This window comes from Lepisma saccharinum, chromosome 4, assembly GCF_977018435.1.
Source record: "Lepisma saccharinum chromosome 4, izLepSacc3.1, whole genome shotgun sequence".
Taxonomy (NCBI): Eukaryota; Metazoa; Arthropoda; class Insecta; order Zygentoma; family Lepismatidae; genus Lepisma; species Lepisma saccharinum.
Window position 1 is genome coordinate 44,299,074 of NC_139232.1, and position 27,684 is coordinate 44,326,757.

The following is a 27,684-nucleotide window of genomic DNA, read 5'->3' on the forward strand; positions in this document are numbered from 1 at the left end:
TGGGGGACCTGGATTTCAGCTGCAGTGTACTATGCAAACAACCTGGAAAGGATCCATGCCGTGATGGGACAATTATCAGAAGAGGATGCTGCTTCAATTTCCGAGGTGAAAAAACTTTTGTGCTGTTCAGATCTCAGCAGAAATCTTGCATTCATTTCAGTGCATTATGGTAAGTTGCCAGAGACTATTATGAAACTAGAGAAAACAGGTAAAACCCTTCCAACATCCTTGCAGATCTTTCAGGAAACAGTTGACCAGCTAGGAAAAGTGCCGGGGGAAAAGGGACTGGCTGTTTATGAAAAGTGCAAACGTGTTGTGGCAGCTAATGAGGACTTTGAAAAAATGTTAAAAATTGGTGATGTTCTTAACGGTGAAAAGTGTGATCTTGAAATGAGTCCATCTACAATAGCTTCATTTATGTACGCCCCAGTTACTTCAGTTGAAGTAGAAAGATCATTTTCCATTGTAAAAACCGTTCTTTCTGACAGGCGATTAAGTATGACTGTTGATAACTTAAAGAAGCATCTTGTAGTCATGTGCAACCAGCATACACTGTAAGTAACATTTTGTACACATATTCATAAAAATATCATGTAATGTTTGAGTATTAGAAAGTAACAAACCAATTTTTTTTTGCCTTTTAGTGCCTATTTTCCACATTATAAATGCCTTTTTGCCTGCCTATTTTAATGAAAATCAATGCCTGAACTTCCGGGCTCTATTCATCACACTCCAATGCTAAGAAATATACAAATAAATCTAACTCCAAGAAGGGGTGCTTTTACCCTGCCTTTGTGAGGCTGAGTGTCCCACTCCTGCTCAGACCCTATCTTGCTATGCAGATAACACAATTTGCTACATCCATTTCTCAGAAAACACAAGATTGTCCAAGGGCATATTTTGAATATTAAATGTGACTGTTCCACCAGAAATATTCCCATCCCATCTGCCTCTTGACTAATTTTTTCTGGCTTCATTTCTACCTTTATCAATTTATTTGTGTATATATTTTTCTTCTATTTGATTTCAATAAATATACACATTTAAAGGAATTGGTACTTCTGAGCATGTTAACAATATATTTTGCATATATAAAATAAACTGTAGCCTTATAATGAACAATTTGATGGGAATTGATATTTGATAAACCATTCGCTGCACTTTTAATTATTCAGAGGTATATGAACTGAATATATGGTGTCATTATTAATTACACAGTTAATACATAGTGTACATAATTAATTTTACTTCTTTTAACAGAATACAACTTGTATTTTATTTATGCCTATAATTAAATATTTACAAAGTTGAAGTACACAAGAGCACAACCAGAATAGTGTGGACTTTTTTAACAAATAGTTCTCCTGATATTCAAGTGTCATTATATTTTCTAGTTTATTATGTTTGTTCTTTAAAGACAAAATATTGTACCATTTGGTGTGGTAAAATATAAACAGACTTTTTTGTTTTTAGTAAATTAAGAAGTCACCACAGACCTAAAAATTGATTTGTTGTAAGAAAAAATGTTACTAGTATATTGAGTGAGAGTCTTTGTCATAAGTTATTTTGGATAAAATAGTTGTCAATAGTGTTAAAATGAGACTTTTGTAATGAATATGTTTTTAAAACAACACAAATATGCACTTTACTTTCTATTTTGGTAAGTTATGCAAAACTTGCAGGTTAGTTCTTCACCAAGGCAACTTTCATTTTATTGCAGAAACAGCAAAACACATATCCTGTCTCACTCTTTCAAGTTATGCCATCACAACTGTACATCATCACAACTCAAAATGTCAAACAGCACAACTCATTTTTCTAGGGCTTCCAACTAGGCACATTTAAATTTCTCAACTGAACTAAAAAGTTCCACTCACAATTTTTTTCTTATTTGTCGGCAGTGTTGTTTGCTTCATTATCATGGCACGAATACCACTGTCCTCCAATCCACATATTAAGTATCTCTTCCAAGTTCACCAAGCCGAAATTATAGAACTTTGCTGCTGGTCATTGGCAGACTGTCACAAAGCTTCGTCCCCAGGTTGGAAATGTCCATTGCGATGCAGAGGCTCCTTCTCAGGTGAGGTGTCAGGTCTGTTACGTTTAAAGAATCCACACTGAAAGTAAAAAATTTAAATTTTATTAAGTATTCCATTATAATGTTTAACAGTTAAAATTCAGTCTTGTTTAAAATAATGATAATTCTGTGTTGCTTGTGAAAAATATTTTAAATCACTTATTAATTTTTGTGACTTGCTGCTGCCATTCACAGAAACATACATATTTCTGCCTTTTGTGAATGTTAATTGGATATTATCCATTATCTAATGCTTTTAACTGTACTTATTCTAAAACCAAATTTTGAGAGCACCTCTTCTTTCATCTTCAGGTGAAAATTCTGGGACAGACCTGTAATTTTTCCTACAAATCCTTTGCTCTAACCAATTACGTCCACGACATATAGTTTAAAGCACTAGACAATGGCTAATATCTAATTAACATTGCATGCTAATGTAGAACCATTTCACTAGCATTCAGAGAATTATAAGTAATTGTTATTACCTTTAATCTGGAATTAAACATTGTAATATGTTATCTATTTTGCTGCAAAATATATTTTGATTGAACTGGTGGTTTCATCCATGAAAGCACGACGAACAGATTTTCAGACTACAGCTTACACAAAGTGTGGATCCACAGAGAGTACAACAATGCATTCTAATTGCTCACACCGACTTTTTACATATGAAAAGATTACTAACATTGAAGCACTTTACATATTTTTTATTTATTAGTTTTTCTTTATTTTTTAAACATTTTCCAAGCTTAAAATGAATGATGTGATTTTCAAGGGGGTCTCCATTGTTTATTTACTTATTTAAGATAAACTAATTTAACATTGCCTGTGGCATCATAATAAAGACTAGAAAGTACAGATAGTTTGCTGCATGCCATTGCACATAGTACAAGGTTTACTTCAAAACAACAAAATTGTGTATTTCACATAAGCGAACATTGACAATGTTCCAATGTTTCATTTTTTGCCAAGCCATGTAACTGATATTTTCTACGATAGCTTAACAAAAGTGTCATGTGTTGAAACATTGCTGGTTGAAGAATTCAACAATCAATGTACACCATTAAGAAGGACAGTAAGAGTCAAAAATACAAGTCTTAAATATCTATCCCATGCTTATCCAAGATACGCTAGTAACAATATTAAAATGTTCAGATGTTGTGTAAGAAACGTTCACAATATCCTAGGACTTGGACACATGATCTCTGTTTTTGAAGTGTGATGTGCTGACTTCATTACAGGACAGCTCGATTTTTGTGTATAGTACCATAGAACATTGCAAATGTTCGTCAGTATAGTTTCCTTACCAGGTGCAATAAACCTGAATAAAAAGGCCTCTTCCAAGTGTCATTCCTGGTTCCACTCTCGCTTATTCTGGACCATATCCATGATGGAAGAGTGCTGATAAAAATCTAGTTATTTCTGTGCATTATATGTGCTTTAATGACATTAAAAATATTCCTAGTTTTTTGTTGTCTGTTTTTCACAGAGATTGAAAATCTTATGTCCACATTATATTTTTCTTTTCTGTTGATTCCTTTTTACCTTGTTCCACTAGAGTGAATTAATTATCTTACACAAAGCCCTCGAAAATATTTTATATACTTTTATTAGTGTTTTCAGTGGTATCATCCAAATGATATCGCGATATTGAAAAGATATCGTCCAGGCGATATCAACTAGATGATATATTATCATGATATTTTGGCAATATATATTGTGTCACCGATATACAGGGATATTACAAATGATCTTTCCGATTACAAACTTGAATAACTCACTTTTAATAACACTCAGATACATAAAAGTGGTATCAATGGAAAGGGAAACTCAAAAAGTTTTATTTTCCTGTAGTTTACGGTTATTACAAGCATAAGAAAACAGTTTTTCTTTATGACGTTTCAGGAGAACACACGCTCCTTTCATCAGACATTTATTTTCATTTTGACTAAAGATACAGTTATAACAATGGTTAGTAATTTTTTAAACAAAAATAATCCGTTATATAATGGATGTTGTCAATGTTACATTGTTGTAATATAGCAACTTAACTGTGAAAAAAGCAGTCTGTTTTATTTTTATTTCAGATTTTTTAAATTTTATTTATTTATTTATTTATTTTTTTTTTTAAATTATGAATCCCAAATATCATCAGGTAATTCAAATTCATCATTGTTTTCACAAAGTCTCTTGATGTTTTCTGTTACATTAAATTTTAAAGATGGTGGCTTACTCCATTTGTGAAAAAGAAAACTCCATACTGGATCTATGTTACCATTTTCATTATTTAATTTATTCCAGTGTTCTTCTGCAATGAACGAAGCTTCCCAGACATTCAACTCTGTGTTTCCCGTTAATCTTTTTAAAACCCTTCTCTTTTTAATCAAATGCTTCTCTTCGATGATATGAGTTGACAAACCTGTTCTTGGGTTTAGATTTATAATGTCCAAATCGTGTTCATGCCATCTTATTGCCATTTTCCTTGCTGTTTGTCCCACATAATCTTTTGAACATGAACAACTTATATTATATATTCCTGTGGTTTCCACATCTGGTAGAGAGTTTCTCATTTTGAATTCATTAAATGTACATTCCAAACTTCTTGGTGATTTAAAAACAATTTTGAAATTAAAACGTCTAAAAATTTTTGTAATTTTATGTGAGAATCCCTTGTGGAATGGAATGCACACACATTTCTTTTCAACAGATTTTTCATCTTTCTCTTTTCCTTTAGTTTTCTTGCGACTTGTTTTTTGATTTGGTTTATTCTGTTAGTGTGAAAGCCATTTTCTTTTGCTATATTAAAAAGCCTTTCTTCTTCTTTTTGATATCCTCATTATTAGAACATAGTCTTTGTGCTCTCAGGAAAAAAAATAAAAATATGTTATCCATTGTTATACACGAATGTTCTGAATTGGCATGGATGTATTTTTCCCCCGCTATTTTTTCCTATGGACTGATGTTTGAATTGTTGAAACGTCACAAAGAAAAACTGTTTTCTTATGCTTGTAATAACCGTAAACTACAGGATAATAATTCTATAATGCAAGCAATGCATACATACAAGAAAAACTATCAAAAAGTTTTGTATTACATTTAGTTCAGAACATCACATCATATGTATAAGATGTGAGCTCCCTGTGTCACCCAACTCACATCGAGCCTGTAGTCCGATTCCTGCCATACACGTTGTAACAATGGACAATCCACTAACGCAATGGCCTCTGTGATGCGAACACGAAGATCCTGGATGGTAGGTGGTAAAGGTGGTTGATACACTTGTTGTTTGACAAAACCCCAGAGAAAAAAGTCACAGAGTGTAAGGTCGGGGAAACGTGAAGGCCAATGCAAATGTTCACTATCGTCACGGCCAGCCATTATGCCCAATCTATCTCTTTGGAAGTCCCTATTCAGTTCACATCTGACATCTAAGTGGAAATGGAGTGGTGCCCCATCCTGTTGAGAAATTAAAGCTTCGATATCCTGTTTCAGTTGTGGAAGAAGCCATGTCTTTAACATTTGTAGGTACGAAATCCCCGTGATTGTGTTCTCGTCGAAAAACAAAGGGCCATACACCTTTTCATGGCTGATAGCACAAAAAAAAAAAAATCAGCTTGGGAGAGTCGCGTACATGCTCCACATAACCTCTAGGATTTTCCAGACCCAAGATCCTGACATTATTTTTGTGCACTTTGCCCGACAGGTGGAAGGTGGCTTCATCACTGAACACCAATGATTCGAAGAAACCATCAGTTTCCATTTCGATTTGCATGCATCACAGAAAGATAGTCTCTTGGCTTTGTCATCCTGTTTCAGGGCCTGTAACAATTGAAGATGGTAAGGATGGAACCGCAAACGTTTGCGTAAAACCTTCCACACAGTTGGTTGTGGGATGTCTAATTCTCTGTTGGCTGTGGTGGATTTCTGCAGACTTCGTATGAAACTCTCTCTCACATGCTCCACAGTTGCCTCGCTTACTGGTGGATGGCCGGTTGACTTTTGCTTCCAGATGCATCCCCTTGCTTTAAAGTCAGAATACCACTTACGGATACTGGGCCCACTGGGTGCACCTTCACCAAACTTCCTTCTAAAATTACATTGCACAGAGACTCGCACATGTGAAAATCCAGCACACAAAAAGCCTTCCTGTCTTTGTTGCCAGCCATTTTCTCTCCTTTTGCCCCTAGCGATGAAATCAATAACTACACGACAGTTTTACCAACCACTGAAACTTTTTGAGTTTCCCTTTCCATGGATAAAACTTCCATGTATCTGAGTGTTATTAAACGTGAGTTATTCAAGCTTGTAATCGAAAAGATCATTTGTAATAACACTGTATCATCATGATATTTTGATGATATATATCATGTTGGTGATATATAGTCAGTCAACAATATATCATCATGATATTTGGCAATATATATCATTGAGAAGATATATATTGTTGATATTATATTTTTTTGATGATATATCGCGAATAAAATTTACGATATCGTTCATCCCTAATCACAAGCACAGAGCATTGGATTGCACCTCAAAACAGATCAATATAACTTATTAGAATAACACTTGACAGAAACACTGAAGAAAAAGGGTATGATGGTAAATGAAAGTACGAGCAAAATAATGAAGATGTGCAGAACAGAAATCAAGTAGGAATCTTAAGTAATGGAAAACAACTTGAGCAGGTCCCAAGATATGAATACCTTGGAGTTTCAAATTGTGTCTGAAAAGCAAATAATGCATACTATCAACTAAACCAGACAGTATTTGGAAATGGAGAAATAGGAACGACGACCAAACTTCAAATATGTAAATCAGTGATAGAACCAATACTATTGTATGGAAGTGTACACTGGCCAACAAAAGGAAAGGAATATAATAAGTTAACAACAGTACAGATGAAATGCTGCCAATAGACAAATGAAATGTGTTTAACCATGTAAATGGATTGGAGAAGGAAAGGAAATCCAGGCAGTTCTTGGAGGCAAGACCAGAAATAAGAAGGCCCAGAGGCAGACCAAGGAAGACATATGAGGATATGGTGGAAGAAATAGGAAAAGAAGAGGGAAGCCATTCCAAGAAATACAGAATATGACCAAGAACAGAGAAGAATGGAAACAGTAAGGTTGAGGCATCCCCGACACTGCAATGGCATAAGGGGTAGAAAGAAGAACATTAGTACTTTATTTACAACCTTATTCACATACCTTCCACAACAAGAATGCCAGTAGCAAGAGTATAATTGCACCTGCACAAGCCGAAAGAAGCACGACCCACAATGGCACCACCTCCTTCCTGTGAACCTCTTCTACAAGATGAACACTGGTGATGGCTTCAGAATCCTTAATTCCTATGAAGTTAGGGTTCACTTTGAATGGCAAGAGAGTCACCCTGGTCACCATGGCAGATGACAGACGGATATCAGGCAGTCCAAGCTAAAGAACAGAACAAGAAGTAATGTTACAAAAGCATGGAGTACAGAACTTTAAAGTGATATTATATATATTATATAGGTAGAACATAAACAGCTAATGCTACTCTGTCTGTAGAATCAATGTGTTATAGATTAATTTATTGACTCAAAGCATAGGTAGTTTCATTCTTGACACCACATTTCCTGTGATTTAGAAGCTCATTGGAAAAACAACACATTTGAATGGAATTTCTTGTGAATTCTATTGCATACTACTGGAGTCAGATATATCTTAATTAATAAGTAAAAATAACTCTTTTTTAAGAACTAACTCAACCTTAAAGCAGGTAGTAGTTGGAATAAATGTTCGTATTAGTTCTTGTTTTTTCAATGTGAAATTTCCATGGTTATTCTTATGCAATTGCAAAAATTTTCAGCTGGAGTATGTATGTTTTATTTAAAAAATACAAATTTGTGTATCTTTCAGTGTCAGAATTCTCATTCTCTTTACAAAGATTTGAAATGGCAGTAATACAATTTTCACTTTTCCACCTTGAAATTTAGTTTTAATATTGAAAATATTTATGAATAACAAAAAAAAAATAACTATGATGGGATAAATATCCTCACAGAGAAGGAAACTTTTCCCTTTTTTCAAATTAATTTCAAAACAGCCTGAAAAATAAAATGTAAAGGAGGGGGAATTCTCTTGTTCCCTCTCTTTAAAATCTTACCTTCTTCAAAGTTTCTGCTGACACTCTAGCACGTAATTCAATACTAGCTTGTGAATCCCGATCTGTGAAAGGGCCAGCCTTGCAATATATCTTTGTACACTGCACAGTTTCACATCTTTGTGCTTTCCGCCATTCAGCATCAATGTCTCGAGTATTCCTTATGTGATTCTGGTCGTGTACATCTTCATATTTATCGGAAGATGGCTCGAAAGAGTTATACTTCCTCAGATGCTGAGATCCAGAGCTTCTACTCTGATTACTAGATGTTACAGTTTGAGTGTGAACAGTAGTTGTCTTCTTATGGGTCCTTGTGTACGTTGTTCGAGAATGCCCGTTCCCATATTCTTCAACAAATGTTTCTTCATTCTCAAAATTTTCATCTTCACTGGATATTTCAGATGCACCTCGAGAATTTTCATTAAACCTCTCTGAACTGTAAGCTCCTTTTCGTCTCTTGTCCAACTGAAATTAAAGAATGAAATTTGAATGTTTTGTCAGCATCAACATTGTAATATTTAAGTGAAAACAGAATAAATAAGAGTTTATATATTTTAACAAATAAATGACAGTCAACAATAACTACAATCATTGTATTTTTCCTGGTGGTGCTTCTTTTCATAGTTGAGGGAGTTAAAGAAAGGAATGTAGATAAATATGTATACATGTATGATTAAAATGATTATACCCACAGTATTTTAGCTGCTCTAATGATTAACTTTGCATGATTATCACTTGTGTACTGACCATAACAGTTCGATTTTTGATTTGAGAACATTTCATAGGGGAAAGAAGAAGTTAAGAAAAATTATTATAACCAATACTTACTTCAAGATTCAATTCATTTACATGTTTTGCTGGTTGACACCTAATTGGTCCAAGCACATGAGGTTGTTCAAGCAAATAGAGGAAACTATCTCCTGCAAAAGACAAAAAATTGTTTATATTACAGGATTGGGAAGTATGGATAAATTGCCAAAACATTTAGTACATTGGTTTTACATAGTACTTCATTTGCTTCTCTACTTAACACTCTTGTAGATTAATGTCATCATATTAATTTTTTTCAAACAATAATTAGAAATTCAAAATTTCTATCAAATGCTGGACTGCACCAATAAAATGCAAATTTATGAACATAAAGCTTCTAACATGTCGGTTCATCCAAATAAGGATTTTGAAATATGAATCATGCCTACATCAAAGTAATAAATATTGCCTTAATTGTTTAAGAGCTTACCATCAAGTGTGTATGTTGGCCACAATATAATTGCTTCAACTTCAAGTACATGTGACACTCCAGTACTTTTAATTTCATACACATGGGTAACATGAGGTCCATATTGAGATTCTTGAGTAGCATCAACATAGTTATATTGAGATGCATTGTAGTGGAGTTCAGGTGGGAAAGATGACCTAAAAGTTGAATATGGTGGCATTAGTTAGGTGTTCAAAAGATACAAAAAATGGTACTAACTTTGGCCAACAATCAAACTGACACATTTTCAAAAGTGTTTCATTATTTAAAATCATTTACTATGTCTGAGTGTTACAATGTCTTCCATTCATTTTCTGAATAGTTAATAATTAGGCAATTACAACCAACTAAGAAATTATTTAATAATATTAAAATACAAAAATAGTACACCAATAAATGATGGTGAAATTCTAGAGATATGTTCAGTCTTTTGCTGAAGATTTCAAGAACTTGAACAATGAAACAAGCATGATGTGTAAATCTGCATGGTGACTGTGTAGAATCAATAGAATGATACCTCTCTAAGTAGGCCAGGGCAATCCTTTATTCAACCAGTTTGTAGAAATAAAAAATATCTAAAATCTAACAATTTCTGTCTTGTAAGACTTGATTGTTAATTTACATACCCTACAACTGTGATGTCACTCTTAACATAAACTGGCACTGACAGCTGCTGTATGTTGTCCCTTGCATCTCGAGGTCTTTCTGGATTAGTACTATTGACTGAAATTTGGAAGTCAAGTTGAGATTTCTCTCCTTCCACATAAAAAGGGTGCAACAAAACTCTGAAATGTACCTAGAAAATAATAATAATATCAATTACTAATGTGATCAATACAAAAAATCAGCATGTTTTATTAAGAAATATGCTGAGGTTGAGACAGATTTAATTGATACTCTACTGGGTGGTGCATGAAAAAGTAGCTTGAGTCAGTGCTGCTGCAAACCAAGGCTATTTTTTCATGTACCACCGCAAGTAACCACAACTGTTGGCCCAACTGCAGTTTTTACGTGGGAAAGGTTGTGTTTACATTGGTTGGCAAATTGAAGTTGGTCTTATGTTGGGCCAACAGTTGTTACCAATGTTTTGCCCAACCATGGAAAAGTGAGTCAAAATCAGTTTCAAAAACTCTTCTCCTGTTAAGACAACTTTCAAGATTGTGCTGTAATGTAAAATAAGTGACATGTAACAGTGTTAATTTTTTAATATTTCAGTTACAGCACCCCCACTGTCTGTCGGATCTCCTCATTCCTTATTTTATCTCTTCTAGTCTTCCCAAATATACTTCTTACAAATTTCATCTCCACCGTAGTGACTCGCAAGTTCATGGAGAAAGATGTGTTGGGAATTGCTCATGGTTTATCTGCTTAGTTGTAGCAGAACCAGAATATTCTTACAGGTATTCTTGTGAAGGTGGTTCAAGATCTATATATGCAAAAATGAAGAATGTAATGTGCAGAACAATGACATGAAAGATGGTAATTCATAATTGGGAAAAGAGAGACGTGATAATATATAAATACGGAGAAACTAGTACTCACTTTTATCTGTGAAGCTGTTTTTTCTCTTTTGGTTAATTTCAGTGGCCACTGCCACCATCGAAAAAGAAAGAAACAGCTTCGCGGATAAAAGTGAGTACTAGTTTCTCCATATTTAAAGATGGTAAAGTAAGCAAACTCTAGAAACTGTTTTGTAGTACCACTTGAAGGTACCTTGAAGATAATGGTACCATGGGAATGAGAAAGTGCTGTGATTTTTTTTTATTATTATTATTTTACACAAATAATTTCTACTAGTTTATATTTGGTCTCACAATAAATTATATATATCAGAACACAAATCTATCTATACTTCAGTTTTCAGTATGTTGGCCCAACATTACCATTGTTCAACGATATGTTCTTATGTTTTGCCAACCATTTTTGGTTATTGGTAAAACTTGCTAGTAAGTCTTAAAGCTTTCCTGCTGATGAATGATGAACATTATCTCTTGGGATCTTGACCAGGTGAGTTCTGGAAAGGTTTCTTAGCCTTAGGAAATTAACATCACCAGTATTTTCAGGTTGGAATCAAGAGAATTGTTTGTACCTTAATACCCTGAAGATGAGAGTGGCATTAGCTCTCAAAAGTTCAAAAACTTTTTCAGAACTCACCTGGTCCATATCCCAGGACAATATGTTCAAAAATTGCTAATCACTTTACTGACTTGATTATTTCTGCAACTGAGGCCAGTGGGCAGCCATGTACTTTGTATTCCTTTATATTTTAGTCAGTGTGTAACGGTAAGGTTTAGCTTATTTTTTTATCCCCGAGGGAAATATGTTTTTTTTTAAATATTTGATCAGGCCCGTAGCTAGAACTGATCTCCAGGGTGGGCCCATGGGTTATCAGGGGGAGGGGGGACTTTATAAACCAAATGCATTTTTCAAAAGTTTAACAGTATTAAATGAAAAAACGTTATGTGTGTATGGGGGGGATTAGGTTAATATAAACGTAATATAAATACTACAGTTTATTTTTCTATACCCTCTAAAACATCTCTTCAAGTCTTAATTGTCTGCTACTGACATCATTCCTTACTGCATACTCCATACCATTTTTGATGACACAATACAAGAGAAATGAACAATATTCAATCATAGTGCCTACCGTACATTCTACCCCCAGCCGAAGCAATAAAACTCCCCTTCATTTGCAAAACTTGGGAGTTCTTGACCTTTGATGCAGATGTCTAAAGGGGAGGCTGCAACAGGGATAGCAAAGGTACAAATAAAGAACCTTCCCTGTGAAAGAACTTTCTTCTCAAGTCTAGAGAATCTTCTAAATACTTGCAGCTACTTAGACTTCCGCTCATAAACAAGATGAATGAATGTAATAGCTGCTGTTCTGTGAATTTATCCTTCATCAAGTTGTGAGTAAAATAATATCTGCTGTGTACATTTCATTTTCACTCTTCACTGCAAACAAATTACACAAAATAGTTTTACCTCGTGTGAGGGGGGAGGGGCTGATGACAGTGCCAGGGTGAGCTCCTTCCGACCCCTGCCAGGCTATGGGTCTGAATTTGATGAACAAACTGACCTGTTCCAGTTTCCTAATTGCATTAATTAATTAAAGAGATTACTGACCCATTAAATTTCTCAAATGTTTATGTTTGCAATTTTATATTGAATCAGTAAATTCTATAGGCATTTCAGCAATGAGTAACTTTTATTACAAATATTTTTTTAATTATGCAAATAGAAGTATAACTCACCAATTTGTTTTGTGGAAGAGGGTTCCCTATGTCGCAAACCAATGTGTTGTTTGTTTCTGGAGTTGGAGCAGAACACAAAACATGCCTTTCTCTGTCTTTCACCAAATTCTCAACTTTGCTGTAGTTCATTCCCTCAGGCAACTTCAAATAATACATTGCCTCGAAGGCATCTTCTCCCTCATTCTGAACAGTTACGTTAATAGAAAATGTCTTTGAACCCATCAGGAATCTTTTGACACCCCTATAAAAGAGATATAAAAATGTATATAGTGGATTCTGTATTTTACATTTTCTGTGAACCAGTGTGAAAAACTTTAAATGGGGGAAAATGTAAAATCTAGGAAAATTTTATAACATTTTGCTGTATTTGGACCACAAAGATTGAACGCATAATGAAGGAAAATCCAGGACCTTAAAATAAGTGTTTCACAATAATCATTTTTGATACAAAAACAAGAGATATTCAAGTACATGTTTATTTGATGTAGGCTTTCATATCAAATAAATTGGGTACAAGACATTTTGGAGAGAAAGAATAAAATTCATACTTATTACATTTTTTTTTTTTCAGAATTATATTGATTAAAAATGCATTACAAAACCAACTGATCCATTAGGAAGGAAAAATCTAATGCAATTATAATACACTTGAATAGTAATGATTAATTGATTGAGTTTGTGTTTTAAGTCCACTTTATACACAGTAAGGCTAATCGGGACTGGACCTACAGTTTAAAGTGGGATCCGAACCACTTGTGCCTCCATCGGGTATCGAACCCGGGACCCACTTAAATAGTAATGAATATCAGAAACAAAATATATGAACTGTAAGTAAAACATAGCTTAGTAGAATTTTTAACAAATATTGTGCATATTAAACAAATATTTACTATTTATAATAAGCAGTTCAATATTTTATGAAAATCATATCAGTACAACGTTTATGCACTATGTTTGCAAAAAACTTGTCATGGTTATCTGACAAATTTTATTTTAACTTATTCTGTATTTGTAAATTCAACTCATTTGCATGCAGAATATAAATAATTTATACTCACGGTTCAACAGCCATTTGAAGATCTGGTATACATACATTGTCTTGACCACAATTTTTCTGAATGGATAGAGTATCCTTTTCAACATGAGGTATTGTTACATCAAGCACTGGAGGCAAAGATCTTCTCCTTCGTCCAGCCTCTCTCAGACTGTAACGTATTTCAGCTTCCATTGATGATAATTTATCTCTTATACCAGGCTAGAGGGTAAAAAATTTGGAATAAATATTTGTGCTTGTAGTATAATTTCATGTATGCATATAGGTTGAAAACATGCACTTCACAAAATCATAAAATTCAAACACATACCAGATCTTGCTTTACAGAAAGTAAAAAAGTCATGTATGTACTGTATGTAGGTCTCTCTCTCTCTCTCTCACACACACACACACACATAGTGAGAGTAAGAGAGAGAGAGAGAGAGAGAGAGAGAGAGAGAGAGAGAGATGATTCATGATGGGTTAAAACAAGGAGACACTTAACTTCTGTTTCTCAATTTACTCTCAGAATATGGAGATAAGAAGGCAGAAGAAACGTAAAAGGGTGAAAGATTAAATAATGTACCAGTAAGTCAATTGTTAGCAATGAAAAATATAATAATAATAATGAAGTGAAATAAAATAATGAAATTATAAGATTTATATGCACACAGTTGCCAAATGTTACAGTGAGTATTTTTATGAATGAAAAGTTGCTCGTGATTAAGTATTTCGCTGCCTTGCCAGTAGATACTGTTTGAGATTCTTTTTAAATAGCTTATGGTTTCTGATGGATGTTAGGTAGGTTGGAAGGGAATTCCATTCTTTAGTGGCAGTTACGGTAAATGATTTTCCGTAGGTGGTCGTATTATGTACTGGGATTGACAATATTTTTTTTCATCGTGTTACATGTTCATGTCTGCTCGAATTTGTGTTCAGTTTTTCAAAGAGATATGCAGGCTGTTTGTTGCCTAGTACTTTATGTGTTAAAGTTAATAATTGGTATTTTGCGAGATTCTTGGTGTTAAGCCAATTCAAATTGAATAAGTATTTCGAAATGTGGTCCCTTTTTTCAGCTTGTAAATGAATCTTATAGATGCATTTTGTAGCTTTTGTAGCTTATTAGTTATGGAGCTGCTTGCATTGTAAGCAACTGTGGCTCCGTAGATTAATCATGATAAAACTAGACTCTCACACAATATTTTTTAACCTCAATGCCTACAATATTTCTACAATATTTTTCGAGTGATGTAATGCTCGAAGAGATTTGTTGGTTTTTTTTCATCTGCTCTGAAATATGACCTGACCATTCTATGTGGGAATCTATGACAACGCCAAGGTTATTTACAGTATTTTCTAAATTTAATGGGTGGCTATTCAATTTGGGGAGAATCATGTTATCTGTGTTTTGGCTAAGCTTTTTAACCAGAAATTTTGTTCCCATTATGACAAATTTTGACTTGGTTGGGTTTAATTTTAGTAAGTTAGTTTGTGACCATTCACTTATGGCGTTCTGGTCTTTTTGTAGCTGTGATGCATTTGAGAACTCTTCTATCCTTGTATGTATGTATATCTGAGTATCATCGGCATATTAGTGAAACTGCGCATGCGAGAGGCTCTTATGTAAGTCCATTACATAAATGAAGAAAAGGAGAGGTCCAAGAATGCTTTCTTGGGGAACTCCATTTTGAATGTTTAACCACCCAGACGAAACAGTTATTTTTGCCTCTGATTTGTACACGCTGCTTCCTGCCAGAAAGGTACGATGCAAACCAATCATGGGATATGCCGTTAACCCCAATGCTGTGTAATTTAGCGAGTAGAACTTCATGGTTCACGCAATCGAATGCTTTTGAGAAATCATGTGTACAGGCTGAAACCAAGTATTAGTTAACAATCAATGCCTAATTACAGATAATAATCTATTAAAATCAGTTTTTAAAACTAAATACTTAGGATTAATTTTAACAAAAAAAAAGTTATTAAAGCATACTTAATTTATGTAATGGATGTTACTTGCCTTCTATTGATAACCTTTCATTGTCTGGTCTAACATAAACAAATTTAAAGGTTAAAGTATACAACACATTAATTGTGACTGCAGTTCTGCATGGAAGTGAAATGTGGTCTGTTAAACTTAATGAGAAACATAAATGAAGAGTTTTTATAAGAAAATCCTCAGATAGATGTATGACCCTAAAAGAAATTAAGCAAAGGTGAGTGGAGTAAGGTATAGAATACTGAACTGCATAACCTATTAATCCCCAAAAATTATTAGAGTAATTAAATGAAGAAGGCTTCAGTAGGTAGCATGCCTGGAAGAAGGTAAGAAAGTTTGCAAGAGTCTTAAAATTGGTAAGGATAGCCAAGAGTGGATTTATTCTCCAGGATAGGGAGAGATAGAAGACTGGAGCAATAAACCTTCAGGTTTAAGAATGCCAGAGTTCATTTACATTCTGATAGTTCTACTAAGACTTATTTATTTAATTGATTGTAATACAAATGACAAGGTAAAATTCATGGGCATAACTAGATTATATAGCAGACCACACAACATTCATACACACAGTGAAATCATGGCAGTTTTTTTACAACTGTGCAGATTTTTGAAACTGCATACTTGGCAGAGAAATTTTGGCGAGGAGATACAGTTATGCACCATGTGGGCATTTATTTGAATATCGTCGGAATGGGCAATGCTACTGAAGAAAAACGTGGGGGTACAAGCGTGTAAGAATTTCTCCTCATGTGGCAGGTCGAAGCAGTTTTCAAAGTTGATTATTAAGCTAGATAAGACATCAACCTGTCCTCATTCCATTTGTATATGTTTCTGTGCGATACAAAGTTTCATATTCGCAAGAAAACAAGTAAAGTAATTCTTCCATATGCATAATGCTAAATTTTCTCCCTCTCTCCCACAAGCAACCAGCACCAGACCTTCCCCTCCCCTCCTGCAAGCTTGCGGTGCTGAGGGTTGCTCACGAGGAGGGAGAAGTTGTGGTCAACCAGTGATAAGAAACATATATCCCCTCCAGAGGAAAGGAAAGAAAAGGAGACATTCCTGAAATGTAAACAGTTCCCAACTCGAAAGTTGACGCTAAAATAGGGGTTTCCTTCAATATTTTCTTCAAATATTCCATACTTTTTCTTAATAAATACTCACCTTTACATAAACCATTGAATCCTTGCAAAACAAAGCATTTTTATTAATTCGAATTGTTCTATTTATGCTGTTCCTTCCTTCTTGTTCCATAAAGAACATCCTTGGATTCTTTGTCTTTTTGGCATCGAGTACATACTGAACTTCTAAATCTATAAAGAGAAAAAGTGGAAATAAAAAGTTATATACAGTACATGCATATGGATGCACGAATGTGCCTGAACATGTACCACTTTCTTTTTTTAATTATTTCTCATCCAAGCCTGTATTACTTGATTGGGTTAAGAGAAACATACTAACACTTAGTAAATACTTTGAATCATAAAAATCAATCATATGCCTTTGTCGATGGTACAGTGGGAATCATTTATATTCCCAGACAGCGGGAAAGTATTCCCCTCCAGGCAGGTAGGATGCTGTCGCTGGGCACGAGCCAAATGGTGTCTGCAATGAACACCTGGCACGCTTGAAATCCCAGGCAAGCTGCAGAACCAGTTTTTGCATGCTCACAACACTCCTCTAACAGCATTCACCGAATGGAATATATATGGAGTAAAACATGTTTGCACGGGTTTTGAGAGGAATGAAGAATTTAATACTTTCAAAGCACATGTGATTATATACTTTAAAATAATACGATTGTAACTCAACACTACAGTGCGGAATGTCAAGGCAAGATTGATAACGCGTCTGCCAGTGGACCAGAGGGGTGTTCGTTCGTTCGTTTGATTCCTGTGAAAATGATCATTTTTATTCAATATCATCAATTTGTTTTTATGTTTAGAAAGGGAAGTTCATAGATTACACAACACAGTATTTCAACAAAATCACCGGGCTGCAACCTGAGAAGCGCTTGTTAATTTCCATAATTTTCTCAAAGTATTTTATTATAAATAGTTAAAATACAAAGGTAGGAGAGTATACATGAAGTATATGAGCATAATTTTACAGATCAACTTTGTTAAAAGGCGAAATACTAGAGTATCTTCAGCTAATAAAATAACGATTCATTAAAAGTTCCATTCTCCCTGGACGAGTATTTTTACATATTAATTTTACTTTAGTGAACTATTTTCCAACATGTAACGAATGAAAATTAATTATTGAAAACTGAGTTGAATTCTTTTTAAACAACGTATCCTCTCCAGCGTACAGACAGATGAAAGATCGTGTGCTTGTTGCTTTCAGACTTTGTAAAGTTACTTCGTAAAAGTAAGCCAGTTGTAGTATTTTGCCCAAAAAGGGACTAAGACAGTTACTTGTTTATGGAATTTAACTGATTTTGAGAGTTTACCGTTACTTTAAAGAGTAACGACGTTATTTGTCTCGTAAACCTCGTAGAACGTGTAACATGCTTGAACTGAAGGCAAGCTTTCCTTGACTTTATCCTCAAAATGTGAACATAAATTATTATAAACACCCATGAAAATAGACATAAAATTCAAAGTGAACCTGAATAACCACATCATCCAAAAATCCATTTTGCAAAAACGTATACACATAACCAGTGCTCGAAAAATCTTCTTCAGAGCTAGGCACCAGGTTTGAAAAATCAGGTGCCAGGAAACCACCTATAGCAATTGTGCATACTCCGATAACAAAATGAGCTGGCCATTGTGGCGGTTTGGTTAGCACATCACGCTACAATGACAGGGGTCCCTGGTTCGAATCCCAGCCTGGGCATGGATGTTTGTGAGTGTTCATTCATCATATCATCACTCATCCCCAACTTCGCAAATTAGCCAATAGTGGCAGAAAAAAAGCAAAGTAAAGTAAAGCAAATCAATCAAAAATCGATCAATCTATAAGAAGCTGAGCATCACTGTATTAAAAACTTCACTAAATCATGTGAGAAAGCAGGAACAAGCGGGTACAAGGAGTAAGAAATTGTTACTGATTCTATGGAATGTTTACAACGTTGATAAAAAATAATTTGCTAACTTACGCTGTACTGCAATTTGAACTTAGAATTTTCAAAATTTCTTACATGCAAACTTAAAAAACGGCAATATTACAGCAAAAGATCACAGTTGCCAGACTCATATTTTTAGTCGCCATGGCAACCTGGCGACCGGATTATTCAAACCCTGAACATAACTATTAACTTTATTAAAAAACCTTTGAGCAAATCATAGTTTTCTTTTTATTAATGAACTCCTTACCATGGAAGATTTCTGCCTCACCTCCCTTGCCCCCTCGCCCCCGCTCCAATGGTTGAAAGCCCGTTCTATCAGGTCTTCCAGTCTATATCCTATAGGACAGATAGGGGATCGGATTCCCTTTGCTTCCTTTGTAAATCCTCTAAAGAACTAAGGGGAAAGTTTTCTGCAGTACTTATGATCTCTGTATTTACACGACTTTTTACATGTTGTACAATATGTATGTATAATATGGGATGTACTTTTATTATTTATGCAATTGGAACGTCTTATGTGCAGACAAAAATTTTATGCTTTTTTTAAAAATATGGAATATATAATGATTAAATAACAAATATTTGCTCACGCTATCTCTTGCTCTCATTTTAGTAGTGTTTTATTTAAATATACTAATCTCTTGGCCTCCAATAAAAAAAATGGATAAGCTAAACAATCATAAATACGGATGTACTTATTTGGGCAAGTGAACGTGCGTTCTAATTCTTGTTGTTGGTTTGGTTTATTTTACTTCGCTTTTCTGCCACATTTGGTTATCGCGAAAATGAGGATGAGTGATGATATGATGAAACTGATGAAGGGACCTCACAAAGAATAATTCAGGCCGGAATTCGTGACGAGCCAGCATTCTTGTTCTTATGTGTTGTACTCTGCCTGCAGTGAATAATGAAAAAATTAGAAATGAAAAACATAAACATTAGCCTTGTCACTGTGAAGGACTTTCAATTCAATGGAAGCGTCACACTGTAAATTGTTCGCGACAACCATTCATAATGCACAGCTCTTCATGGATGTATCCGATTAAAATAATGTGCAATGGCATGCGAACGTCTCTCCATAGACGTCACTTTGATCTCGATGCATTACCGAAGCGCTAAACAAATTTTAAGGCATTTTTCTAACACCTCGAAAAGGAGCAAATTGGTACAAGAATTCAGTCATAACTTTTTACTGGTTAAAGATACGTCGAAAAAACCTTCACCATTGCATTTCTTGTGAAATTCTAGCCCATTTTGATATGTCGCACGACCCCCTTCCCATTTAAAATTCTGAAGTTGAATTCAAGATGGCGGACATCAAGATGGCCGCCGACTGTGTGGGTGGCGTCAATGTGGTTCCCCCTTGGCCAGATAACGATTGGTCATCACCAATTTCAAATTCCATGCCGCAGTGGCCTTGTACTGAGGGTGTTAAGTGACTTATTGAGCCACCCTGTATATATATATATATATATATATATATATATATATATATATATAATGGATAAAAGCAAGGAGGGCCAAAAGGGCTAAGTAAAAATCAAATAAGGTAAAAGGAAACACTCACCGGACAGTAGGAAAATTCAAAATTTTCGCTAATTTATAGCATCATCGGTGTGAGAAGAAACAGAAGACGGAACCGGAAGTTGGGGTCCTGCAGAGTTGCCAGGTCCCCATTGAAGAAGAAGCGGTGCGTAGAACTAAAAAAACACTGTTTCGTCACCAGGCTCATCGTAAACTGTGAGTGTGTAGGATGAGGCGGGAGGGTGGGTGAGGGTTGGGCATTACTGGGTGGCCTTGTTCAGGCCAGGTGGAGTGGTTGCACTCATGGCCGATATATAGGCCCTCTCCCATCTTTTGTGAACAGAGGTGTTGGCTGGTTGGGGTAGGAGGTGGATGATCGCTACCCGGAAGCAGTATATATATATATATATATATATATATATATATATATATATATATATATATATATATATATATATATATATATATATATATATATATATATATATATATATACATATATATATATATATAACTATCCTCGTAAGCAAAATAATTCACTCAGGCAAAGAATGTCATATCTACAAACACCATAGATCCCATGGAAAAAAAACTGGCAAATTTGTTCAAGCGGTTTGATATTTATGGCTTTTGAAGTATTTACTACAAAAAAATTATGCATTTTGCAAAATTATGGAAATTTCAGATCACATGATTTTATGACAGGTTATATAATGCCGTTAGTAAATAGAGCATAAAAACTCTAGAGGATAATGATTTCACTTTCTGAAATTTATGACTTTTACATTTTGTAAATTTTGTAACATCTGGCAATGCAGCGGTGGTAGAGAAGGACAGAGCTATTGGCAAATCTCATGTATTAGACAGAGAGGGAAGTACTCCATTTACTTCCATACTTACTTTTAAGGTTGAGATGCTCTATAGTACACAACAAAGGTATAATATTATGTTGCGGTTCATACCAAAAACCTGTTTAACCTTCATGTATACAAATTCTTTGCATTTTCCCAGCTAGGTGTTCAAGCCATTAGAATGAGCGGTAAAATTCAAGTCCAATCAAACAGAGATTTGTTTATTTTTTTCTTTTAGGGAATCAGTAATCTTTTGTTTTCTATAATGTATATTTCACAGTATAAAAACAGAATTTAATAATAAGAAGAACTTAATAATTTTCCCAGAAGTGTGTGCTTCTGGGAAAATTATTACCTCAGAGTAAATGTCGAAGAGTTTGAGAGCAGCCATAATTTGAACATATTTTACCAGTTTGAATAACATATCGATCCTTCCATTCAACATGCAGCGTGGATTGGCATCAAAGTCACCAAAACAAGAAGGAGAAACAGGTTTTCAGATATATTTACCCTAGGTCAATATTCTGTGCTAATAAAACTCACACTTCTCAAAATTGAAATGAATAGGGAAAGGGAGGAATCAAATTGAGAAATTATATCACCATAATTCATAGGTAGGCGTATATAGAATGAGATGGGCGAAAATGTTAAAAAAGCCACTAACTTCACTATTCCCTCCCATGCTTTTTTCCCACCCCTTGCCAGGTTCTTTGTTCTTGTTATCACTTCAGTAGTCAATACACTTTAATTTAAAAAAAAAGGCATCTAGAGTTTTGAACTCTGCATTACTTGAGAATACTTACCCTCTATTTCGATAATTCTCATTTAGTCTCAATCGGAAACTACCCCTAAAATGCCCTAAATGCAGTATGTATCAGCGCGATCTTTAATATGATAGTTACCATGCACATATCCCCTTCCAGAAATGTGCACACATAATGTGCAATGCATCTGAAACATCTTTTCATTTCTTTCCCGCAACCTTCGCAGTTGAGGCTTGTGAGATCCACGTAGCGCAATGCTCGTTGTGACGTAGCAGGCAGGTAGAAACTACCGGTTATTAGCAGTTCCCCAGCAACAGCCTCGCAGCCACAACTGTCTGGAAGAAGAAGCTTCTCTCCCCGTCGCCGTCGTCCAGGAATTAGAATGGTTCCCACTGTACCATGTCATGCAATGCAGATGATGCAGGGTCGTCACCATCATCCTTTGCCATTTCCTGGCTCTGTCTGGGTTGGTATATAAGTCAAGCCTCTCTATTTTTTCCTGGTCTTCCGCCACCCCTCTCTTACCACGGTGTTCCAATCTTGTCCTCTTCTCCTAATATTCTCCACTATCTGCTCTTTCCACAGACGTCTTGGTCCCCCCTTTGGCCTTACTCACACTCCTTGTCCATTGTAAGCTCTTACTGGCAGTCTTTCTGCATCCATCCTCTTCATGTGTCTGAACCATCTCATCTTTGCCTGATCTATTCAGTCCTTATTCTATCCCTTCTAGCCTTCCCCAGTATACTCCTTAAAAATTTCATCTCCACTGCCTGCACCTTTTTTTGTCTCTCTCTGTCATTGTCCAAGTCTCTGCTCCGTACGTAATTATTGGCACATAGTATGAGTTGTATATTACCTTCTTGCATTTCATAGGTACATCCCTGTTCCATATTAATCTTTGAATGCTCTTATAGAATCCACCACCCATTTGACCTCTTCTGTTTACTTCCTCCTCTATTCTTCCACTTCTCTCAATTATGCTTCCTAGATATTTGAAACTCTTCACTACCCTCAACTCTTCCATGTTCATTTATATTCTTGGTACATTTCTGGCTCTGTTTCTTGTTGTTATTAGCAGCTCACTCTTTTCTGCACTGAATTTCATTCCTGCTCTTCTGATTTCCTCATTCCAACTATCAAGCTGTCTCTGTACTTCTTCCTCCCGGTTTCTCCACATTACTAAGTCATCAGCGAACAACAGGGCCTTCATCTCCTCCTCTCCTATCTTCTTCCCGACCTCTTCATTAATTGCATCCATTGTAATTATGAAGAACACTAGGGAACGAGCACTTCCCCATTTTAGTCCATTACTTATACTGAACCACTCCAATCTTCCTACTGCACTGGTGTCTTCACACAGCTCTTGTTGGCCTTGTATACTCTGCACTCTACACACTATCTCTTCCTCGATGCGGGATATATTGTCATAATTTGTTTGAGTTTGCTTTTCACTTTATGCACAGAAATTTTGATAAGGTTTAAAGTGGGATTCACCAGGTATAGAACATGAGTATATTCATAAGCTCCAAAAACCCAGAAACATTACAATTCCAAATATAGCTGAAAGACTGACACAGTGGTTACAAGGAAGCAAATGGATATTAAGCACAACTAAATTAACTTTCATGTACATCAAGTCATTATTTGTATTAATATTGTTCTAAATGAAATGTTGTATGGCTTAATTGTCCTATTGAGATAATAAATAATAATAATAATTTAACACTCTCAAAAAAAGATCGTAACTTTCAAGTGAAACTTAACTTTAATATAAGAGAAGTTATAAGCACAAAATTTCTAGGACTGTAAATAAATTCAGACCTAACATGGATTAATCACATTGACAATCTTGTACATAAATTGAGTCAAATGTGTTATGCGGCCAGAACAATAAAATATTATAAATAAGGATAGGATATCATGTTTATGTAAAATCAATAACATCCTTTGCAATGTTCATATTGGGATACTCGCCAAAGATAAATAACATTTTTAAAACACAGGAAAAGATCATAAGATATATTGAATATGGACCTAGCTTTACACCCTGTAAATTATTATTTGCTGCACTAAGAATCCTTACAGTCTCCTGCATATTCAATACAGAAATACAAGAGTTTATCCACTTAAGCCAAACAGAACTTGCAAAAAGCATGAAGTACACAGATATCAAATAAGAAATTCCAACTGTTTTCATCTGGAGACACAAAACATACTGCTCAACAAACAATATTTATCATAAAGGTCTTGTAATGTACAACAAATTACAATTATAGGATGATGCTCTGAAATTATTCTAATTATGAAAAAATATCCTAAGCTAACCTTTGATCAGCTCAGCATCCCAATTGTTACTTACTCACCTGATGAATACTATTTGCAAGAGTCAAACCATTGTGTGAATACAAATATTATTTGCCTGGGAAAACTAATAAATCACAGTAAGAGTTCTGATACTTTTATTTTTTTACATATATGCAGGGTGGTGCTGAGCCAACTGACACATTTCAAATGGTCATAGATAATATATGGAAATAGGGGGGAAAAAGCGAAACCGGTATGCCATTTATTACTTACAAATTACTAGCTTATTTTTTGAAAACTACATCAGCAGATTGCCTCCATTTACATCAGTGCTTTTGCAAGTGTGTCTGGAAGTTGCCATACACACTTCATCAATAGCCGCAACTTTGTCAACAGTAGCTTGTTTTAGTTTTTTTAATAGTTATGATACGTTTTTCAATTTCTTCACCCAAGCCAATATGGTATTCCAAGATGGTCGTGTCCATGTCGACAACATTGAACTGTCGTCTGAAGACACGCTGCACTCCTATCACAGGCTTCATTTCGTAATAACACAGGGAACAAGTTGTTGCATTTTCCAAGGATACATTGCAACTGACTATATGAAATAGCATCTTCTCCTCTACCATTCCCCTTCCCGCAAACCATGACAAGGTATTACGCCGGCACGGTATTCAAATTTGAAATGTGTCAGTCAGCTCAGTGCCACCCTGTGTATGTAATTAATCTGTATAAAACGTTGGATATTAATATGGTGTATCTTAAATTGTCTTACCAATGACATTATCCACGCCAAGTCCACTATATTCAAAACACGAGTTTAACTTAATACAAGAGACAGATGTTCCATCTCTGAGGTAGCAAGTTTGTCTTTTCAGATCAATTGATTTACTTTTTTCAGCAAATTCCAGTTTTGCTATCATGCTGATAACTGGCCTAGATCTAAAGGGAGAAAAAACATCTAAGAATTAAAATATGACACTATTTGAAACAGTATAAATATAAAATTTATGTAAAAAGAAGAGGCTGCAAACATTTAATAATGAACATTTCCATTGCAAGTAAGAAAAATACAGAAAAATTGCACAGCAGCTTCATTTTAAACTTTGTAATAATTTCCATTTTAGGTTTTCTATCACTTCAGTGGTGGAAAAATAACCTGCTAAAGTAAATATTCAATAGATGAATGGTTTTTGTTACTTACAGGTATTTTAATATATATTAATAAGGAGCATAAATAACTTTTCTATACTTTTTCTAATAAACCATGCTAGGATCATTGGTAGACTGTTGGAAGCAATGAAGATAACAATGTTAGATTTGTCTTCTCTCGCCCCATCCTTGTTTAACCATTCCTAGGTCATTGACATGGAGATCCAGAAGAAAAGGTGGGTGGTGGGTGGGTGGGAGCAATTGACTGACAGCCAATTTTTCTAGGAAATTTTAAAATAAATTTCCAGACAATTCTGTGGTGCCTTAACATGTGGATAACCAAGCTTTATGTGCTAAACTCTAGTTACTTGCTATTCAAGAGAATCATGTTTATGAACACTGTTCAAAATAGATGAATAAAAATAAACTATGATAATATTTTATATGAGGGTCAACCAGAAAAAAGGAACCTTTTGGTGTAAAATGCAAATGATAAATGATGTGTACAAAAAATGTATGGTATTGGTACAGAAATTACATATCTTACTCTACTTCTCCACGTATTTGCCATACCCATTCAAGCACTTATCATAGTATGATACCAGTTTGCTGATACCATCATTGACCTCGGTTGCTGCTGATGTATTAAACCATGTAGTGAGAACATCTTTGAGTTCTTCGGCCATGGCAAAGTGCTTTTCGGAAAGAAAGCCTTTCAGTTTCATGATGCCAAATTTGGGCTGTTTGGTGGATGGTTGAATACAAGTATTTGGTCTAGGAATTAATTTGTGCACCTGAACAAGAGATGGCGTAACGAGCATATCGTCCCACAGTTCCGTGTATCCACACATGCGTTGAAAACTCCTGTCAGCGCGCATCGTTCGTAGTATAGGGCATTACTTTAACATGCAGAAAAGTGCTACTGATAGTCATCGTATTTTGGTGGAAGTGTATGGTGACCATGCACTAGCTGAGCGAACGTGTCAGAAGTGGTTTGCATGGTTTAGAAGTGGTGATTTCGGCCTGGAAGACCAAGAGCGACCTGGACAGCCAAAAAAATTTGAAGACGAAGAATTGAGAGCATTGCTCGATCAGGATTTGTGTCAAACGCAGGAAGAACTTGCAGAAGCATTAGGCGTTGATCAAACAACAGTTTCCAAATGCCTCAAAGCCATGGGAATGATTCAAAAGATGTCACATTGGGTTCCACATGAATTGAAAGAGAGAGACGTTGAAAGATGAAAAACCATTTGCGAATTGCTGCTTCAAAGACAGAAAAGAAAGGGGTTTTTGCATCGCATTGTTACTGGTGATGAGAAGTGGATCCATTACGAGAACCTGAAATGAAAAAAGGCCTGGGTGAAGCCAGGTGAACCAGGTCCATCACAACCGAAACGAGATATTCACTGTGCAAAGGTTATGCTGTGCATATGGTGGGATATGAAAGGTGTGGTGTACTATGAGCTGCTGCAACCAGGTGAAACTATTAATGGAGAATGTTATCGATGACAATTAATGCGTTTGAAGCAAGCTCTGGCCAGGAAACGAACAGAATGGGAGAACAGACATGATAAACTTATTTTTCAACATGATAACGCTCGCCCACATGTCGCAAAACCAGTCAAAACCTATTTAGAAAATGTCGGATGGGAAGTTTTACCCCACCCGCCGTATTCACCAGACGTTGCTCCTTCGGACTACTACTTGTTTGATTGCATGAATAACAATTTGATTGGACAGCGGTTCACTTCTTCAGAAGATATCGAAAAATGGGTTTCTGACTGGATCGCTTCAAAGGATGAGGACTTCTTTCGCCACGGAATCCGTAACTTGCCTGACAGATGGGCGAAAGTGGTGGCTCGCGATGGACAATATTTTTCTTAAGGTATTTATGTATTTTGTGTTTGAACTACAGCTTCAATGTGTGCGTAACAACTGCATGAATTAATTCCTAGACCAAATACATCCCAACCAAAATATTGCAGTTGGTCCCAAGTCACACCAGCTGTGTGACAGTGAGCATTTTTGTGGACCAGAAATATGTCACCAGACAACATGACGCTGCATTAAACTTGGCACACCACTTTCTCAGAGATAAAGTATTAATTATGTCATAATCATGCACTTCCGTTATTTGCTTATGAATTTCACTGATATGAACATTTCTCGCATTTAGAAGCCTTATCACACTCCACATCTCACACTTGACAGGATTCTTAATTTTGTCTCACATGTTCAGGGC

The 27,684-nt window shown here is 35.3% G+C and overlaps 1 protein-coding gene across 2 annotated transcripts in view; it reads right to left on the minus strand.

The window, feature by feature from the left end:
- Positions 1-1,246: 1,246 nt before the first annotated feature.
- The window catches only part of if (integrin subunit alpha inflated), a 198,509-nt gene continuing 172,071 nt past the window's right edge, over positions 1,247-27,684 (minus strand). For both annotated transcript variants that reach the window (XM_083120450.1, XM_083120449.1), the window contains 10 exons: positions 25,066-25,232; positions 16,936-17,084; positions 13,798-13,994; positions 12,740-12,980; positions 10,109-10,278; positions 9,465-9,640; positions 9,053-9,144; positions 8,228-8,689; positions 7,288-7,515; positions 1,247-2,117 (listed from right to left, as the gene is read on the minus strand). In XM_083120450.1, the coding sequence (XP_082976576.1) occupies positions 2,022-2,117; positions 7,288-7,515; positions 8,228-8,689; positions 9,053-9,144; positions 9,465-9,640; positions 10,109-10,278; positions 12,740-12,980; positions 13,798-13,994; positions 16,936-17,084; positions 25,066-25,232 (1,978 nt within the window). In that variant the 3' untranslated portion in view covers positions 1,247-2,021. The remainder of the gene's footprint in view (positions 2,118-7,287; positions 7,516-8,227; positions 8,690-9,052; positions 9,145-9,464; positions 9,641-10,108; positions 10,279-12,739; positions 12,981-13,797; positions 13,995-16,935; positions 17,085-25,065; positions 25,233-27,684) is intronic.